The sequence below is a fragment of the Nansenia antarctica genome, assembly GCF_963989245.1.
Source record: "Nansenia antarctica genome assembly, chromosome: 8".
NCBI classification, from domain to species: Eukaryota; Metazoa; Chordata; class Actinopteri; order Argentiniformes; family Microstomatidae; genus Nansenia; species Nansenia antarctica.
Window position 1 is genome coordinate 53,060,667 of NC_137678.1, and position 19,960 is coordinate 53,080,626.

Sequence of the window (19,960 nt, forward strand, 5' to 3'; positions counted from 1 at the left end):
GTAATGTTCCTATTCCTATTGCAGGTGCTTGGATACAGATGAGAGCTGTGAAGTGGATACTCTCTGCTCTAACGTTGCTGCATCTCTATAATGAAAGATATTGGGCAAAAATTATATTTCTAACAGACATAATGTATTTTTCTAACAGCCCCTAACAGGCTTCAAAAGCTGAGGCTATAATGCAACACGGTCTAGCTATCCTCCAACCTTCACTACCCTGCTGCACTTAACCCCCCAACTGTGCCAACATGGACTGGTTCGTCTTCCCCGTTGATAACCTACTGTGCATGTTCCTTGGCATCTCCCTAACTGTGTGGTTGGTCTTCATCGTTGTGCCAGCTATCCTTGGTGTTTCCTTTGGGATCCGGAGACTCTACATGAAGACCCTTCTCAAGGTCTTTGAGGTGAATTCACCTGGTCAGACACAGACTCAACTCAATGTCTGTCTTGAATTATCTTTGATATAGGACAGTTCACCTACTTCAAGGATGGAGAAAGGACTGGACGGGTTACGAATAAAGACAACTTCAGGGACATTATAAAGAAGACTCTACACACTAGTGGTCACATGACCAACTAACACAAGTTATCATTACGTTATATCTGACTCCAAAATATTTTTTATGATCGATAATGATTTGCTCATCCCTGTGTGACAGACCCTTGATCATGTTGGATCCTAGATTCCATTAAGACTACCCAGTGGTATTACCATGCTTTCAAGTTAGAAGAAAACATGAGGAGTTTAAACATGGTCCATTACATCGAGTCTACGTGTTGCTAACGATGCATGTGAACATTAGACATTAATGGTGAACTCTGAGTTAACCTGGTGACAATTATGTTTTATTTGAACAGAACCTTTATCTAGAGCACAACATCACATTAATGCACATCGGAAGAATGAGAATAGAGTATCAACAAATTAATGAGGATTAATTAGGGATCTGGATTCAATGTAAAAAAAAAAAAAGATTGGCCCCTGGATTTTCAAGGGCTTGGTCCGGTTGTGTCTGCCCTTAACACATGATCAGACACCAACCTGTTGCATTAGACATTCGACAGTGTTCCCTGCTGTATGGGCTGACTTTTCTGCACTACATTTCACAATTCCTCCCTGCTGCTGTTGAACAGTTTCTAGGATTGCAGCACCACCCACACATATGGTATGCCTCAGGCCATCTTACTGTAGATCAATTCACTGATGTGGTGTTGGGCATTTCATGGATACAATAATTATTATCATCTACTACCTCATTCTAACAAAGGATTGTGGTTCTTTCAAAGAAAAACAAACATTAGTTAATTAGATGTGGCAAGTTGGCGAGGAAATCATTTAGGCAGGGATATTACATCTAGACGTACAGTCTGCTGTCCTCCCAGTATTCTGTTATTACATAACATTGAGTGAAGTGTGTTAACCCACAACTACTGGAGTTGGCCATCTGAAATTATGTTGATTGCTAATCTCTGCCCCATAAAAGACTAATTGATTGGCATGTGAGGTGATGTCAGTTCTGTGGTAGCACAAAAGTGGAAATGTAATGCATTGCTTGATGACAGTTAGTCAGTGTCCACACATTTCTTGTTTCATTCTAATAATGAAATTATATTAATATTACCGTATCTTTTTAGTGGGCCACTCTGCATATGGAGAGAGTAGCAAAAGAGAAGAATCAACATCTGCATAAACCCTATAGCAATGGTAAAGGCTTTGATATCAGTAGTCTCTTTCACTTATGGGAATTGTTCACGGTCAGCAACTTTAATCTTTCTATATGTCTATCTCTCTGTCCCTCCCTCTCTCCATCTCTCTCCCTCTCTCCATCTCTCTCAGGTATCATTGCTAAAGAGCCCTCCTCTTTGGAGCAGGAGATCCAGGCGATCCGAGGGACTGGCAGCGGTCTGGACTCTGAGCCTGAGTTTGAGATGGCTGACATCTTTTACTTCTGCCGGCGCGGAGTGGAGAGCATCGTGGACGACGAGGTGACCAAGCGCTTCTCAGCCGAGGAGCTGGAGTCCTGGAACCTGCTGACTCGCAGCAACTACAACTTCCGCCACATCAGCCTGAGGCTCAGCGTGCTCTGGGGCCTGGGCCTCCTCATACGCTACGGCTTTCTGCTGCCAGTCAGGTCAGGGCTCAGGTCAGAGAGTATCAGGCCAGAGAGGCTCAGGCCAGAGAGGCTCAGGCCAGAGAGGGTCAGGTCAGAGAGGGTCAGGACAGAGAGGGTCAGGACAGAGAGGGTCAGGACAGAGAGTATCAGGTCAGAGAGGCTCAGGCCAGAGAGTATCAGGACAGAGAGGGTCAGGTCAGAGAGGGTCAGGACAGAGAGGGTCAGGACAGAGAGTATCAGGTCAGAGAGGGTCAGGACAGAGAGGCTCAGGCCAGAGAGTGAGAGGGTCAGGACAGAGAGGGTCAGGACAGAGAGTATCAGGTCAGAGAGGGTCAGGACAGAGAGGCTCAGGCCAGAGAGGGTCAGGACAGAGAGGGTCAGGACAGAGAGTATCAGGTCAGAGAGGGTCAGGTAAGAGAGGGTCAGGACAGAGAGGGTCAGGACAGAGAGTATCAGGTCAGAGAGGGTCAGGTCAGAGAGGGTCAGGACAGAGAGTATCAGGTCAGAGAGGGTCAGGACAGAGAGGGTCAGGCCAGAGAGTGAGAGGGTCAGGACAGAGAGGGTCAGGACAGAGAGTGAGAGGGTCCGGACAGAGAGGGTCAGGACAGAGAGTATCAGGTCAGAGAGGGTCAGGACAGAGAGGCTCAGGCCAGAGAGTGAGAGGGTCAGGACAGAGAGGGTCAGGACAGAGAGGGTCAGGACAGAGAGGGCCAGGTCAGAGAGTATCAGGTCAGAGAGGGTCAGGACAGAGAGGGTCAGGTCAGAGAGTATCAGGACAGAGAGGCTCAGGCCAGAGAGGGTCAGGCCAGTTCAGGAAACTTCTATGACAGTCTAAGAAATTGAATAAAGAGCTTTTGTTTTGGTGTTGGACTCGTACGCCACAAGTTACGAGAATGAGATGAGTTTATGAGAACAGTGAATAAGAGGATGTCCTTATGAAGAATAAGTGAACCGCTCTGGACAAGGCTATGTTATGACACAGCAACGTAGTTCTCTCATGCTGTTCAGTAGGTTGATGTACCACTGTGGTGGACAAGATTAACATTCAGATTCAATTCATTCTTCTACAGGGTGACTCTGGCTGCCATTAGTGTTGGTCTGTTCTTGGTCCTGACTACTATATTGGGCTTTTTTTCAAACGGCAAGTAAGTTTCCAACACTTTCCTAGAATACACCCAGACTGACATACTTTATACAGAACAAGGTGTACTGTTCTTATGGCAGGTTTCTCTGTGAGTGAAAGGCTTATTCCCAGTGTGTTCTCTCCTCAGGTTGAGGACATACCTCAGTGAGAAAGTTCATCTGATGTGTTTCCGCATCTGTGTGAGAGCCCTCACCGCCATCATCACTTACCACCACAGGTACTGTATACCAAATACTCACTGGCAGGTGAGGGCTCTGGCACAACAGAAACACACAGCAACTTCAGGAGAGCTCTCACTTATTCTATTCAGTGACTTAATACCCACCTTGTGCTGAGCTCAGAGCATGACATACAGTGAGACAGTGTAATGGGATAGTGAAGCACTTTTTCTTCTTTTGGCTATATACTACTTCTGTTTCAAAAGGTTTGGTTTGAAATCAAACAATTATTAGGTTAAGTAGACAGTATCTTATTTTTCATAGTATTTGTGTACATTGGTTTCACCATTTAGAAATTACAAAATGTTTTATACATAGTCCTCCTACTGTATTTCATGGTACCATAGGGACAGATTCATATAATGTCCAAATTAAGCACTGATGTTTAGTATTTGGTTGACAATCCTTTGCATGCAATAACTGCCGGAAGTCTGTGACTCATTGACCCCACAAGATTTTTCTTTTGAATTATGTTACAATCTGTTGATTTTGGCAAGTGTAAGATTTTGGCTATGTTTCTTATAGTTGTTTTCAGATTTTTCAGCCTAATAATGGCTTCCTTGACTTTCATTGACACCTCTTTGGTCCTCATGTTGACACACCAATAGCAGACTCCAAAGGCAAACACAAAGCCTAGAATCAATACTACACAGTGATAGCTCTGTTATGCCTGTGCAAATGATGTGATGGAACACACCTGACTTAGCAGAAACACCTGTCAAGCCATTGTTCCATTACTCTTGGTGATTTAACAATTTATAAAATGTATTGTGATTTCTAAATAGTGAAACTGTGGGAAGTGCAACAAAGAGACGACAGACGTAGGTTGGAGTCGAGGATGTTTACTTCTCTCACTTCTGCTACATGCTAACATACACTCTCAGTGACAACCACAATAACTCACCCGGAACCGGAAACCCTTGCCCCTTTAACCCCCACTCTTAAAGGTACAAACCCTTCTTGGTGAATGTCTCTTAATGTGAATCACCACACAGGCCCCCCCAGAATTCACCAACCCAGAAGGTACAAAAAACCAAGATAACCATTAAAAGTCCAACTGAACAGGCAATCCATGAACAGTACTACAGTTAACGTGGCGGGGGGCGGATCAAGCGGCCGAAACGGCTGCGCTTTGCAGGAGGGGGATTAAGGGTGAGAACTGGAACTGGAGCTGGAACTGGAGCTGGAGCTGGAGCCCGGGCCATGGAAGGGACTGGGGCAGGGACAGAGGTTGGGACAGGGACAGAGGTTGGGGCAGGGACAGAGGTTGGGGTAGGGGGCCGCCCCCGCCGCGGGGGTAGGGCCAACTGAACTGGCTCGTCAATGTTCAAGTGAGCAGGCTTGAGACGGTCTATAGCGACCCGCTCTGACCTGCCCCCCATGTCCACCACAAAGTGCTTAGCGCCCGCCTCCAGGACACGGAAGGGCCCGTCGTAGGGGGGCCGCAGTGGAGCCCGATGGCTGTCGTGTCGGATGAACACGTACTTAGCCAATGGCAGGTCCCTGGGGACGTAGGACTGTGGGAGGCAGTGACGTGATGTCGGAATGGGGACGAGGTCATTCACAATGCCCCGGAACACAGTTCTATGAGAGGCGGCCGACCAGGGAGCTGCAGCCTCTGGAAGAAACTCCCCAGGAACCCGCAGTGGCTGGCCATACACCAGCTCGGCGGACGAGGCCTGGAGATCCTCTTTGGGGGCAGAGCGAAGACCGAGCATGACCCACGGGAGGCGGTCCACCCAGCCACTGTCCATCAGGCTGGCCCGAAGAGCGGCCTTCATGTCCCGATGGAACCGCTCACAAAGTCCATTGCCCTGCGGGTGGTACGCCGTAGTGCGGTGGATCTTCACCCCCAGGTGCTCAGCAACCGTAGTCCAGAGCTCCGAGGTGAACTGGGGGCCCCTGTCGCTCGTGATGTCACCTGGTGTGCCAAAGCGGGCCACCCAGCACCCAATGAACGCCCGGGCCACCTCCGCTGCCGTAGTAGAGGCCAGGGGAACAGCTTCTGGCCACCTGGTGGTCCGGTCCACCATGGTGAGGAGGTAGGTATATCCGTGAGACAGGGGCAGGGGGCCTACCAGGTCCACATGCACGTGGTCAAAACGCCTCTCTGGCACCACAAACGGTGCCAAAGGGGCTTTGGTATGGCGGTGCACCTTAGTGCGCTGACATGCCACACACGAGCCAGCCCAGGTTCTAACGTCCCTCCGGAGGCCAGGCCAAACAAACTTAATCCCCACCAATTTAGCCGAGGCTTTCACCCCCGGGTGGGAAAGGCCGTGGATGGTGTTGAAAACCCTGCGCCGCCAGGCAGCCGGCACCATAGGACGTGGTTGGCCGGTGGAGACGTCGCAGAGGAGAGTGGCTTTGGCCGCGTCGAACACCACGTCCTCCAGCTGCAGTGCAGTAGGAGCGACCCGGTAGGCCTGAATGTCAGAGTCTGCGGCTTGGTCCGCCGCCATGGCGGCATAGTCGAGTCCTAAGTGAACAGACCCGACGACCGCCCGTGAGAGGCAGTCGGCGACGAAGTTGTCCTTGCCCGCCAAGTGCTGGATGTCCGTGGTGAACTCGGAGATCGCCGAGAGCTGACGCTGCTGACGCCCAGACCATGGCTCCGAGGTCTTGGCCATGGAGAATGTCAGTGGCTTGTGGTCCACGAAGGCGGTGAACTGGCGGCCCTCTAACAGGAATCTAAAGTGTCTGGTGGCCAGGAAAAGACCCAGCAGTTCCCTGTCAAAGGTGCTGTACTTGCGCTCGTTGTCGCGGAGCTGTTTGCTGAAGAAGGCCAGCGGCTGCCAAGCCCCGTTCACCCACTGCTCGCACACCGCCCCCACTGCATAGTCAGAGGCGTCCGTCGTGAGGGCGACCGGGGCCGTGGGAGACGGGTGCGCCAGTAGAGCAGCGTTAGCCAGCGCGTTCTTAGCAGCCCCGAAAGCCTTGTCCATCTCCGGGGACCAGTCCAACACGTCCTTGGGCCCTTTTCCCCGCAGGGTCTCGTACAAGGGACGCATGAGGTGGGCGGCATGGGGAATAAAACGGTTGTAAAAATTCACCATGCCCAGGAACTCTTGTAGAGACTGTATCGTGCGGGGACGGGGGAAACTGGTGATGGCCTCCACTCTGGCGGGAAGAGGGGCGGCTCCCTGCGGAGCGACATGGTGTCCGAGGAAGGTGATGGATGACTGCCCGAACTGGCACTTGGCTGGGTTTACAATGAGGCCGTGGGCCCTGAGCCGCTCAAACAACTGCCGGAGATGTGTCATGTGCTCCTCCATGGACGCGCTGGCCACCAGAATGTCATCCAGGTAAACAAACATGAATGGCATGTCTCGGAGCACAGAGTCCATCAGGCGCTGAAACGTCTGCGCCGCCCCTTTGAGGCCAAAAGGCATTCGCAGAAACTCGAAAAGTCCAAAGGGTGTGATGACAGCCGTCTTTGGCACATCCTGCGGATGGACCGGCACCTGGTGGTACCCGCGCACCAGGTCCACCTTGGAAAAAATGACGGCCCCCGCCAGGTGGGCAGAGAAGTCCTGTATGTGTGGAACGGGGTACCGGTCGGGGGTTGTGGCGTTATTCAGGCGACGGAAATCGCCGCAGGGGCGCCAACCCCCGTCGGCCTTAGTCACCATATGTAGGGGGGAAGCCCACGGGCTCTTTGAGCGGCGCACGATGCCAAGTCGCTCCATGGTCGAAAACTCCCCTCTGGCGATTGCAAGCTTGGCCGCGTCGAGGCGTCGGGCCCGGGCATAGACTGGGGGGCCCACGGTGGTGATATGGTGCTCTACGCCGTGCTTAGCCACCTCCGCTGAGAACGTGGGTGTAGTGAGGTCAGGGAAACCGGCGAGCAGGCGTTGATATGGATCCCCGGTGGCCAGCGTGTTTGCCAGGCAAAGCGCTCCCGCCCCCCCCAGCGTACAGGGGTACGAAGCAAAAGAGAGGGCATCGATCAGGCGACAGTTCTTAATATCCACCAGCAGGTTAAAAGCACAGAGGAAGTCCGCGCCCAGAAGTGGCGTGGATACAGCAGCCATAACAAAGTCCCAGCCGAAACGGCGCCCGCCAAAACACACTTCCACATACCTGATGCCAAATGTTCGTATGGGTGTGCCATTAGCGGCGTCCATCTGGGGGCCGTGTCCGCCGGCCATGGTGTCCACTGCCTGCGCTGGCAGGATGCTGCGTTGAGCGCCTGAGTCGACCAGCAACCGCCGGCCAGATAAGGAGTCGGCGACGAACAACAGCTTGCAGTCACGGCCGGCGCCCATAGCCGCTAATGAGCGCCGGCCCTGGCGTTTCCCTGTACCCTGAAACTGCATGGCTTGCGACACTGCTTGGCCTTGGACCCAAACCTTGCATGGTAGTAACAGAGCCCGTCGTCGGCTTGGCGGCGGGCCGTCACCGCGGCCGCGGTGTCTGTATAGTCCTCCAGGGGTGGAGGTGGGGTCAAGTGGTCTGGGTGGGGCAGCAGCGCATGGATAAACTGCTGCCGGTTAGCGAGGTACACCCTGTCGGCCTCCGCAGCCAGAGAACGATAATCCTTGGTGGAGGAGAGGGGGGAACTGGCCAGTGCTGTGCGCACAGGCGCCGGGAGCTGCCGCAGGAAAATGTGTGTAAACAAGAACGAGGGATCAGCTGATCCCAGCACCGACAACATTCTCTCCATCAACTCCGACGGTTTGCCGTCGCCGAGGCCATTGAGTGACAGCAGGCGGTCTGCTTTCTCTAATTCTGACAGCTCATCGCGCGCGCCGTTGTCGAAGCATCTAACGCAGACACCACATGGAAATATTTAGTCCCATCCTGCGTTATCCCTCTCAGCCGGAATTGGGCTTCTATGTGGTGAAACCACGGCCGTGGGTTCTGCTGCCAAAAGTCGGGCAGCTTGACGGTTGCAGCGTATAGCATAGTCCGGTGCGGGCGCTGTGGGCAACGCGGCGGCGTTACCGGCGTTCTCGTTGACAGACATCTCGTTCGCTTTCGTCAGGGTCACCAATGTGGGAAGTGCAACAAAGAGACGACAGACGTAGGTTGGAGTCGAGGATGTTTACTTCTCTCACTTCTGCTACATGCTAACATACACTCTCAGTGACAACCACAATAACTCACCCGGAACCGGAAACCCTTGCCCCTTTAACCCCCACTCTTAAAGGTACAAACCCTTCTTGGTGAATGTCTCTTAATGTGAATCACCACAAAACCATATTATTTAGCCTACATGGATACTCAAATAAAAACGGAGAATCCCTACTTTGACCTAATAGTAATTGTTTGATTTTCAAATCCAACATTTTGGAGTACAGTATAGAGCCACAAGAAGAAAACTAAGGATGCTACAGGGTACTCACGGATTGTTGGTTGCTTTGTAGCCTATCATTCAGTCCATTTGCTCTGTCCACAGTGAGAACAAACCTAAGAATGGAGGCATCTGTGTGGCCAATCACACAACTCCCATTGATGTCATCATCTTGGCCAATGATGGCTGCTATGCTATGGTATGGATATTCCCAGGATGAAACTGTCTAGTGTTGATACCCTAACCCTAACCCTAATAAGGGGTGACTTTCTTATAAGTTGTGTATGAATCCTATGGGCATGGTTAGCATCATGTGTGTGCCACTGGCAGGGTTTGAACTGGGGACCTCTTGCATGGATACCACAGATGTAAAGCAGTATACCAAGAGGACATCCTCGTGGTACATGTATATCTAGGCTTAGAGGTTACAGGCAGGGATTCCAAATCACCTCTGCTACATGTGGTATCATATGGACAGCATATTATTGTAAATGTGTCACCCACATCTGGAGTTGTGTTGTTATGAAGCTGAGTGTGAACCTTCTTCTTCAGGTTGGTTAGGCACACGGAGGGCTTATGGGGGTCGTCCAGAGAGCCATGGTGAAATCCTGCCCCCACATCTGGTTTGAGCGATCTCAAGTCAAAGACAGACACCATGTGGCCAAAAGGTAACACTGCGGCTGATTGTTGAGAAACACCACACACACAATTTGTCATTCTCAGACTATTGTTAAAGGGACTTAAAAAGTATTGACTAAGAGTTTATTTTTATTTTTTATTTCAGGCTTAGTGACCATGTGGCAGTCAAAACTAAACTGCCTATTCTCATCTTCCCAGAGGGTTAGTATGGTGAGGTTGGGACTTGGGAATAGTTAATACATTGCATAGATTGTCAGCATAGATGATTGTAAGCTATGTCTGTTTCACTGTGCTAATGTCTAATGCAAATGATGGCATGTCATTGATATATTTTCCACGTAGGTACTTGCATCAACAACACCTCGGTGATGATGTTCAAGAGGGGCAGCTTTGGGTTCGGCTGCACTTTCTACCCCGTGGCAATCAAGGTAGGAACTCGTCCTCTCTGAAGGGCTGTCCACATCTACCACGCTGGCAACATGTTGTCGTTCAAGACACTTGTTGATAACATTCTACCTTGCAAAGTGCATTACTTATAAACCAAAGATGGCCAACAATGATCCTCTAGTAGGAAATACATATAGCTAATTGTGCTAGTCATATTCATCAATCAAGTGTCTTGTTTTAATGTACCGTATGTCTGTGTTCAGTCCACAGTCCAGGTTAATCAATCGCTGACTGTACAGTCCCACTGATAGACCTATAGACCTATAGCTGCATAGACCTTCTGGTATAAAGCACTTCCTGGTGTGTGATAAAGGTCCTTGTCCATTGGCTCATCCCCAGGGTATCCGAGATCTGCTTAAAGGCCTACCTGTTGTTGTCTCCGTGGCAACCAATTTGAGTTTTTCTCCTGACTAAGCATACATTAGATGAGTCATCACAAATATTTGTTGCCAGGGCTCTTGGAACGCTGTATTATTATTCCAGCATCAGTATATATTTCATGCTGAGCACCGGGGGGGGGGGTTTAATGGTTTATTTCACTCAATAAAATGACTTATATAGGTTGAAGGCTTCCCTTACATAACATACTGAAGATGAATGCTGATATTTCTGATTGAGATTGAAAGTGTGTGTGTGTGGGGGGGATCAATGTGGATTGGATGTGTGTGTGTGTGTGTGTGTGTGTGTGTGTGTGTGTGTGTGTCTGTGTTGGGAAATCTACTGGGATTCCCCCTTGTAATGAGTAGACTGAGGCACACCCACACTGACAGGAGCAGAACAGGACATTGTGTTCCTAAACATCATACTTTTACTCTCTGGAAACGTCTGGATGTAGGAATGCTGGCAAACGAGGTGTGCAAAAAAGAGTGCTTTGACTTTGAAGGATGCTTTGTAAAGCAAGCGTGTTTGGAACTCAAACAGGGATAATCCTTTTCTGTAGGGAGAGTGAATCTGTATGTTGTTACGTTGCTCTGGAAATCACCCACAGCAGCACTTGACACCGCAAAACTTGACACTGCAAAAGAGAGAAAAAGAGAGGCAAAGTTTCCCTCGATACTTATGAGAAAACAATGTGGGTGTTTTTTGTTTTTTTGGACCGGAATAATTTGAGGGTTTCATTGGTTGTGAACGACTTAAGATTCACAGAAGACCCCCACATGTTCCGTCGTCAATCATCTCAAAGTCTAGACACTGTCAATAGCGGGGGGGGGGGGGGGGCAGGGAGACATCAGTATGTGGGGGGGGGTCATACCCTTACATTACATAACATAACCCAATCTACATTTTTAGCAGACACATTTTAACCAATGTGATTTATAATTAGAGATAACAGGGACAGTCTCCCTGGAATATCTTAGGGGTCACTCAAGTGGACACTAGTGGCGGCGTTCCCAGGTGGAATTTGAACTCATGACCTTCGGATCGCCAGTTCAACATCACGATCGCCGAGGCCACCACTAACCCCTCACATATACCCCTCACATAACATAACATACCCCACAGGCCTTTACATAGCAACACAAGTCATACTCGACACGTTTTGTGACACGACGACGGCCCTCATTCGCCGTCCCATTCCTGTCTGTCAGGAGGTGGTTGTTGTAACCTGTTCTTATGAGACTCAAGACAAGGAGGGTGGTCTGTCAAACACCTACTCCGTGTGCACGCCACTGGGATCCTACAGCATATCAATGACTTCATGTCAAAACAAGCCAAAGGCCGCCTTTTCTCAGATCTCTCTGCACGGGGGGGGGGGGGGGAGAGCGTAGAACAGAGGTTCCTGTTTGATGTGGCTGCTGGCAGGGCTGCAAAGCCCCCCGACGGTCCTGGTCAAACGGAGAAGAAGAAGCCAGAGAGGTGTCAATGGGTTTCTGGAAGTTTCTGTAGCCTGAAACTCTCCCTTTGAAGGTTTTTTTCCATCTGGTTAAAAGCTTGCTCTAGAACTGTAATGGGAGCTACCTGCTACCTTCAACCCTCAAAGAGTCAGGGGTGTTGAGGAGGATATCATCTTTTGATATGTCCCAAACTGTTGATTTATTGTTGCTTCTGTGGTGCCTCCTGTGCTGTGGAGTCACAAATGTATACAGCTATTTTATCTTTTTTTTTTGGGGGGGGGGGGGGCGAAAAATTATTATGATAAATTATATAAAAAGGTAAGAGAGATATTTTCAAGGTTATAAGTTATAACAGGCACATAGACAAAATGGAAAGTTACAAATTGGATGTTGAAATTGAGTGGGGAGGGGATAGCCAAAGTTGGGCTTGAACCAGCAAATCATCAACACTGAATACCTCCTTTTCCATAAAGACCTGTAGTGGAGGCTAAACCCAAGTAACCTCAGTTTAGCCAACTTGTTTATTTTGGTGAATAGGGTTGCATTAGGGATTACCCGCCTATTCAATCCATTGTGTTCAGGGTTTAGCCACCACGCCTACATCTCTGAGTAAGACGGGAAGCTCCCATTAATTTCTTATTTGTCCACTCAATCCAGCAATTTAAAAGAAGACCCCACTTAATCCACTACTACACTGACAGAAACGTCCAAATGTTTTCTTTTTTTAACCACAAGATGGCGCTGTAATAAGTACTCCTTACGCGCCTACTTCCTCCTACTTCCTCTCTCTGCACCTGCGCACTTCGTGTTAAGGAAGTAGTGCGTGGTTTGTCTTCTGTTGTCGAAATGGCTGAAGGAGATATCCAAGAGTTTATTGAACAGAACAGACATCTAGCCGATATCGTAGATGCATATCGCGGCGTTTCGGAGAGTGAGAAACACTGGACGGCCAGGAGGGAGTTCCTGTTCCGGAACATAAACGACTATGAGGATCCGCACATAGACAAACTCCTGGCGCTGAGCATGGTGTGGGCCAACAACGTGTTCATGGGCTGCCGGTGAGAACACAACAAACACACGTGTTGACTGTCTGTGACTCACTCAACTGTTTACATGGCTTGTGGGAGGCTAGTGTGTATGGAATGAAAATAATGGTCTCTCCCTCTTCTTTCTCTACCTTTCTCCCCCTCTTTCTCTCTCCCTCTTTGTCTCTCCCCCTCCCTCTCTCCCCCCCTCCCTCTCTCCCCCCCTCCCTCTCTCCCCCCTCTCTCTCCCCCCTCTCTCTCCCCCTCCCTCTCTCCCCCCCTCCCTCTCTCCCCCCTCTCTCTCTCTCCCCCCTCTCTCTCTCTCCCCCCTCTCTCTCTCTCTCTCCCCCCCATCTCTCTCTCTTTCTCTCCCCCCCCTCTCTCTCTCCCTCTCTCTCTGTCTCTCTCTCCCCCTCTCTCTCTCCCTCCCCATCTCTCTCTCTCTCCCCCTCTCTCTCTCCCTCCCCATCTCTCTCTCTCCCTCCCCATCTCTCTCTCTCTCTCTCTCTCTCTCTCTCTCTCTCTCTCCCCCTCCTTCCCTCAGATACCACCAAGACCTCCTAGAGAAAGTGAGGGAGATGGCTGATGGAATAGTGGTGGAGGATGCCCCCGTTTTTAAAACCAGGGGTGAGATCATGGCAAAAAAACAGAAGGTACGTTTTTTTACTCTCTACAACTTTTAAAGCAATGGATGTACCGGTAGCTACGATTTTCAAAATATGTTTGTCCTCTTTATCCCTTTCCATTTCACTAACCTCCATAGTTTCTGAGGAAAGGAGGCTAGTGAACAGAATGAACAGTGTTGAGACATTGCCCTCACTTTGCGTTTTCCCTTCTCTTTCCTTTCCTCCACAGTGTTGATCGTCTCTCCCTCTCTCCTTCCTTCCCTCCTTCCCTCCTTCCCTCCCTCCTTCCCTCCCTCCCTCCCTCCCTCCCTCCCTCCCTCCCTCCCTCCCTCCCTCCCTCCCTCCCTCCCTCCCTCCCTCCTTCCCTCCCTCCCTCCCTCCTTCCCTCCCTCCCTCCCTCCTTCCCTCCCTCCCTCCTTCCCTCCCTCCCTCCCTCCTTCCCTCCTTCCTTCCCTGACAGCTTTGGGATGCCAAGCCAGTTCACAGCATGGAAGATTGGAGCTGTCATGTTATGCCCCAGCCCCCATCCTCTGACTGTCTGACTGATTATTTTAAGTTGATGATTCATTTAGCTGTTATGTCTGTGGCTTGTTTAGACGTGATGTATTTTTAACCCATGTCACATAAGTTGGAACTTTTGTAATATTTTATACATTAAAATATTTGGACTTCTATTGATTGATGTCTTCCATGTCTAAACAATTAATTGGGGGTGTCAACATTTAGAAGGAATGCACGTACAAATGGTTTTGTGGTAACTACTGTTGTTGTCTTGGGTTAACAGCAAATGATTGCCTCACATTTAAACAATAACAAATAAATGGTTGGGGGTGTCATCAGTGGTTAACATCAAGTGAAGTCATACATGGGTCGGGCAGAATGTTGCTGTAGTCTGGTCTCCTCCCACCCTATCGTGTATATACGCCATTTAGCTGACGTTTTTATCCAAATTGCTGTGAGTGCATATGTTTGTCAGTATATATGGTCCCCACGGGTCGAGGCCACAACCGAAGCATTGTTAGAATAGCACCGTGCTCTAACAACTGACCCACAGGAGCTCTGCTGCTGTAGTCACTGATGTTACGTCTCAGTCGTTAAGCAGATGCTCTTATCCAGAGAGACACACAGTACAATTACAGTACAGAATGTACAAGATGCACTTCCACCTCCAGGAAGTGAAACAATTATTCATCACAATCAGAGCAAGTATGACTTAATAATAATAATAATAATAACAACTTTTTATTTATATAGCGCTTTTCCTGCAAAGGTTGCAGCTCAAAGTGCTCCAATCATATAATCATAATTTAATTGTTTTTTCATTTAAAGGCAATATTAAAAAGATGGGTTTTTAGTTTTGACTTGCTGTGTACATACATCTACTGATGCCTCTGGACACATCTTCAGTGATGTTCCTGGAATCATCGGGCGTTTCGGGTCTTTCAACATCATACACCCTCCTCCAGGTGACCCAGCCGGGGCTGATCAAACCCCATCTTGTGTCCAGATGGCTAACTAGCTATGGCTAGGCTCTCCTCTTTTGAGCCACAGCCATCTTGTATGCACGACGCATATCTTTCTTTCTGATCCGATGTGTTCTAACACTCTAACCTGTGTCCTGCTCTGTGTGACAGTACGACCCTCGGTTCGGCGATGCGTTCTGGAACAGCAGTAAGTTTGGAATGGTGAACTACTTGCTGAGGATGATGAGCAGCTGGGCCATCGTCTGTAGCGTCTGGTACCTGCCGCCCATGAGGAGAGAGGTGAGACCTGTCATGTACACCTGAGGTTGTTGGCCTGTGTGATACTTTTTTGGGTTAATAAGGACTTCTAGTTCAGGAGCGATTGAGATAAGTCAACACTGAACACTGCTGTAGATGAGAGTCCATGTTGACTCATGTTCAGACTAATTCCTTTTCATGTGTTTCTCTGTTAAGGAGGGAGAGGATGCTGTGCAGTTTGCCAACAGAGTGAAAGCAGCCATCGCCACACAGGGAGGGCTAGTGGACCTGCTTTGGTGAGTTTTGAAGACACACACACACACACACACACACACACACACTTTGGGATTTGCCTTCCCTTGCATTTATTGATGTGTTTGTCTGCTCTCTCAGGGATGGAGGGCTGAAGAGAGCTAAGGTGAAAGACACCTTTAAAGAGGAGCAGCAGAAGCTGTACAGCAAGGTGCTGGTTGGGGACCAGGAGGACCTTAGTGAAGATAGGCTTCTTGAAGATGGACCACAGGAACAGGAAGCAGAGGAGCAGGAACAACTCAACAGGGCTTAAAGTTCTCCGGCACGGTGCCGGATTTCCGGCGCGGGGGAATTTAAAATAAATAAATATATATACTGTATATATATATCACACGCTATTTGTTTACATCGTAATTTAAAGAGTCATCTTCAGCAAAGAGACAGTTCCGCCTACCAATGGTATCACATTGCTCAAGCCAACCAACGACTTCTAGCCAATCGGAGGCAGAGTAGTGGGGCGGGCCTTAAGAAGTTTGAATGAGTGTAATGTTAGCTTGTAGAGACGTTCGCTTTTAGCAGCCCGCTATCTCGCTAACTTTAGTCTATTAAAATGGAAGCCAAGTTTCTCAAACCTGGCGAAGACACAGTTATACTAGAACGAAGAGTAAGGAATAAATGGCGCTGGGCATGGATAGAGGAGAGTAGTGAGGGGAAGCCTTATGGGACGTGGTGCCTCAAACTGAGGGAGCCGGGTGCTTGTTTCTGTACGCCGTGCTCAAAGAAACTCGTCTACGGGAGTATAGTATATACTATAGTATATATACATAGTATAGTATATAGTATAGTAGTGGGAAGAAGGTTATTGCTCGACATGCCTCAGATCCCGGTCACCAAGCTTCGGTTCGAGCGCTTGGTCATACTACAACCTTGCCGGGAGCGACGGCTACAGGTACCACTTCATCTTCAATGACCGACCGTGTTTGCGAGCAAAAGATCCGAGTGTGTGCGTTTATAGCTGAACATGATCTGTCTTTCACAGTGGCTCAGCCACTCGTCGATTTGTGCAAGACGCTATCACAAGATAAAAATGCACTGACAAAGCTGTCCGTTTCCAATAAGCACGCCAGCTATTTAAACGCACATGGCCTTGCCCCGGAATTTAAAAAAACGGCTGTGTGAAAAGCTAAAAAAAGCAACATTTTCAATGAATATCGACGAAGCTACTAATCTTAACATGGACAAAATCCTCAATGTCCTTGTTCGATTTTTTGATGATGATCTGGCCAAAGTAACAACACAACACCTAGCCAGCAGGAAAGTAAACATCGCCAACTCGTCAGCCCTCATGCAGGAGCTTAATAACCTCTTCTTATCCACCTAATTTTTCTGGTTTTCTGCTCGAAATGACATGCCCACAGTGAATATAGAATATCTCCACAATCACAAGGGCCTTCATAATGATATTGCTATCAAATGAAAGCTAACACCTGTGGGGTGGCTGTAGAAGTGTCGGAATCAAAATCTATGTTACTGTGTCAGAGCAAATAGAGCTAGAACATTATAAAACATCTCAAATTCAGTCTCCGCCTAAAAAAACGACAGCTTTTACAGTGAATATCACCTTGGAAACCTGATAACGAAGCCCAAATCATCTAGGAATCAGTACTCCAGGGTCTTATTAGTACTTGTGCCAAAGTCGATGCTAGTAATGTGAGCAAATGCAACTTTGTACCTGTTTTAGTACAGGTATGTTTAGGCGGACACCTATATGTTTAGGCCATTTGGAGATATTTTGGCACCATCTTCGACCTTTGACCTTTCTCATGTATCAGATCTATTTTTTTTTGGGGGGGGGGGGGGGGATTTTTTTGGGTTGGCCGACCAATGGTATGGAAATTCGGCGTTGAAACCGGACATGACACATTCTCCAGTTGGAGAAAACTGGATGTGACTTAGGCCGTGTTTTTACCGTCTCGGGGAAAAAATGGTGGCATCGTATAGCATGCAAAGTTGTGAAAAAATGTTGATATCGATGAAGAGAATTGATCGAGGTAAACTCTTTATATCACTTCGGATCCACATGGGGGTCCGTTGGCTCCTATGAGGGTAAAGATATCCTGGAGTCCAATGGTCTTGACTGGTCACTAGTCATCAGTATTCTGCTTGACAACTGTGCAGTGATGAGAGGAAAGAAGACTGGACTGGAGACACAAGCAAGGAAGGAGAACCCTAACCTGCTCGACATATGTGGAGATACAGTTCACATGGTGAACAATGCCGCCAAGGCCATGATGAGCCCATTTACCTCTGAGGTGGAAGGATTCTGCAATGACATCTATTATGATATAGAAAAGTCCCCAAAACAGAAGGAGATCTTTGCAGAGTTCCGGTCTCTTCTTCATCAACCAGTCAAGAGCTTAATCAGGCCCATCGGCAACCGCTTTCTACAGATCCTGGAGGTGTGTATAATGAGGGGTGAAAGCAACAAAAATGTAGGCTATTCATAAAAAAATATTTTTATATTAATTCATGTGTATTACTTCCACCCCTCATAGGTGTGCAACAGGTTACATGAACTTATGGATGTACTAGTGTTGCACTACTACCATGTGTTGGATCCAAATGAAGAGCATAAATACAGGTAATGCAAATTATGTTAGTGTTAAATGAACAGTTCACTGTTAATGATTTGTACTGTATTGCTTGTGTTAATCTGTAGTTAATGGTGTAGAGCAGGGGTCCCCAAACTACGGCCCGCGGGCCGAACACGGCCCATCCCCACACTTGGACCGGCCCTTTGAACAACAACATTTCTAACTGCAATTGCGGCATTGCGCCGACGTGGTGGCGGGGGCGCTGTTTCGCAAATAAGTTAGCTTTCGTGTTTGCTAGCGAAATAGCTGATAGTTGATGTTGACTGCTCAAGGAGAATACATATTTGAAAGTACAGAATGCCTGAGAGCATTATATTGCATTATATTACATTACATTTTGAATGGTCATCTGGTGCCTGAATATTGTGTTTTCCTTTACATAAATAATGAAATTTCCACCATAAATTGATGCAGAAAGGGCACAAATTGCATCTAAATTCACCAGAATGCAAGAAATTAAGTGTTTGATGCTCGTTTAAGGACCCCCAGACAGCCCTGCTTCATGGGTCCCCCCGTGTATGATGAGGGTCCTCCCTCAAGTATCAGACTGTAAAACTGATTATATTTCATTGACATATCACTATAGGTATAAATTCCATCCAAATTCAACTGTTTAGACTTTGTTTGCATCCACCAGTGCTCTCCTGCGCGCAATTGCTTTGCGCAACCGCCTCCATTCCACTCCGTTCCATATTATTTTATGTTAGAGACCGACTCAGGCCCCCCATCACAGAAAGGAAAAATGATGTGGCCCTCACAGAAAAAAGTTTGGGGACCCCTGGTGTAGAGACTAGATTTCGGCCACGTAGTGGTGAAGATAATCATTTGCTAAAAATGTAATATAAAATTCATGAATTAGTTAAATTAGTATGTAACATGAGCATCAACATGACATGAGCATTGCATTTTCCTTACCGGAGAATACGTTTTCAGTTTCGGCCTATTTTCCTGGTTTTTAACTATAGCCTATCCAAGGCCATTGACATTGACAATTTATTTGAGTTAACAGGTTGAGTTTTAATCTGTAATCCACAATGAAACAAAATCATTGTGTGTGTGTGTGTGTGTGTGTGTGTGGACCAGACTGGAGTTCAGCTAAGATGGACAGAACTTAACACACAGACTGAAGTCCCTGTCTCTGATGAGGTGATCACAGACCCCTGTGTGATTGTGAAGGCCGACATCACAACACCGCAGGAAGAGACTGTCGGACTGCACAGAGACTCTGCAAGGAGGGTTCTGCTCAGCCTGAAGCAGTCTGAGATCAGGCAGCACTGGTGTGGACTCAGACTACAGGGAAAGCTAGCCTGTTTGCAGTTCGCTGACCACTCAGTCTCACACTCAGTGTATAAGAACGTCGCTGTTGGTGAGGATGTTCTGAAATTCACCATCAAAGCAAGACTGCAGGTATTACCGACCAAGTACAATCTGTCCACCTGGTATCCCCACACTCACAGTCCATTCTGTTTAAACCATCAGGATTCACAACACCTAGAGTCCATTGCACACATAACAAATGGATGTAATGCATACAAACACCTGTACATAGCTCGTCATGACCGTATTGTGGACATTGTGTCTGATACAGTACAAAACATCTTACCATCTAGCGCAGCTATGTACAAGCATGCCAGAGTGTTACCAGAGTGGTTTGGTTTTGCCAATGATGTTTTTTCCAACATCCCAAATACACCTGATGTTGTCTTTGTTGACACCAGCCACAAGGAGGTGCTGATTGTAGAAGTAGGCTGCCCCTTTGACCTGTACATGGACCAGACTTTCCAGGACAAGTATATCAAATACCAACCACTGCTTGGTACGATAACCAGCTTTGGGTACAAGTGCAAATTCAGCATACTTGTATTTGGAAGTCTGGGCCATGTATATAAATGCACCATGAGGGGTCTGAGAATTGCTGCAATGTCTAAAAGAAAGGCCAAACAGGTTGCCAAATTTTGCTCTGTCTCAGCTATTATTGGCAGCTTGGCC

General features: G+C 48.1%; 1 protein-coding gene and 1 pseudogene across 2 annotated transcripts; both read left to right on the top strand.

The window, feature by feature from the left end:
• The first annotated feature begins 248 nt into the window (after positions 1–248).
• Positions 249–15,633, top strand: LOC308163371 (glycerol-3-phosphate acyltransferase 4-like; annotated as a pseudogene). The gene is made up of 12 exons: positions 249–404; positions 1,636–1,705; positions 1,838–2,132; positions 3,185–3,259; positions 3,386–3,475; positions 8,878–8,971; positions 9,325–9,440; positions 9,557–9,612; positions 9,754–9,839; positions 14,979–15,107; positions 15,282–15,361; positions 15,459–15,633. The product of its transcript is annotated as a glycerol-3-phosphate acyltransferase 4-like (transcript).
• LOC308163373 (CDKN2AIP N-terminal-like protein) lies at positions 12,523–13,704 on the top strand. Its single transcript, XM_080537562.1, has 3 exons — positions 12,523–12,751; positions 13,263–13,371; positions 13,574–13,704. The coding sequence occupies exons 1-3, from the start codon at positions 12,540–12,542 to the stop codon at positions 13,577–13,579; spliced, it is 327 nt and encodes a 108-aa protein (XP_080393688.1). The 5' UTR covers positions 12,523–12,539; the 3' UTR covers positions 13,580–13,704.
• Positions 15,634–19,960: the final 4,327 nt, after the last annotated feature.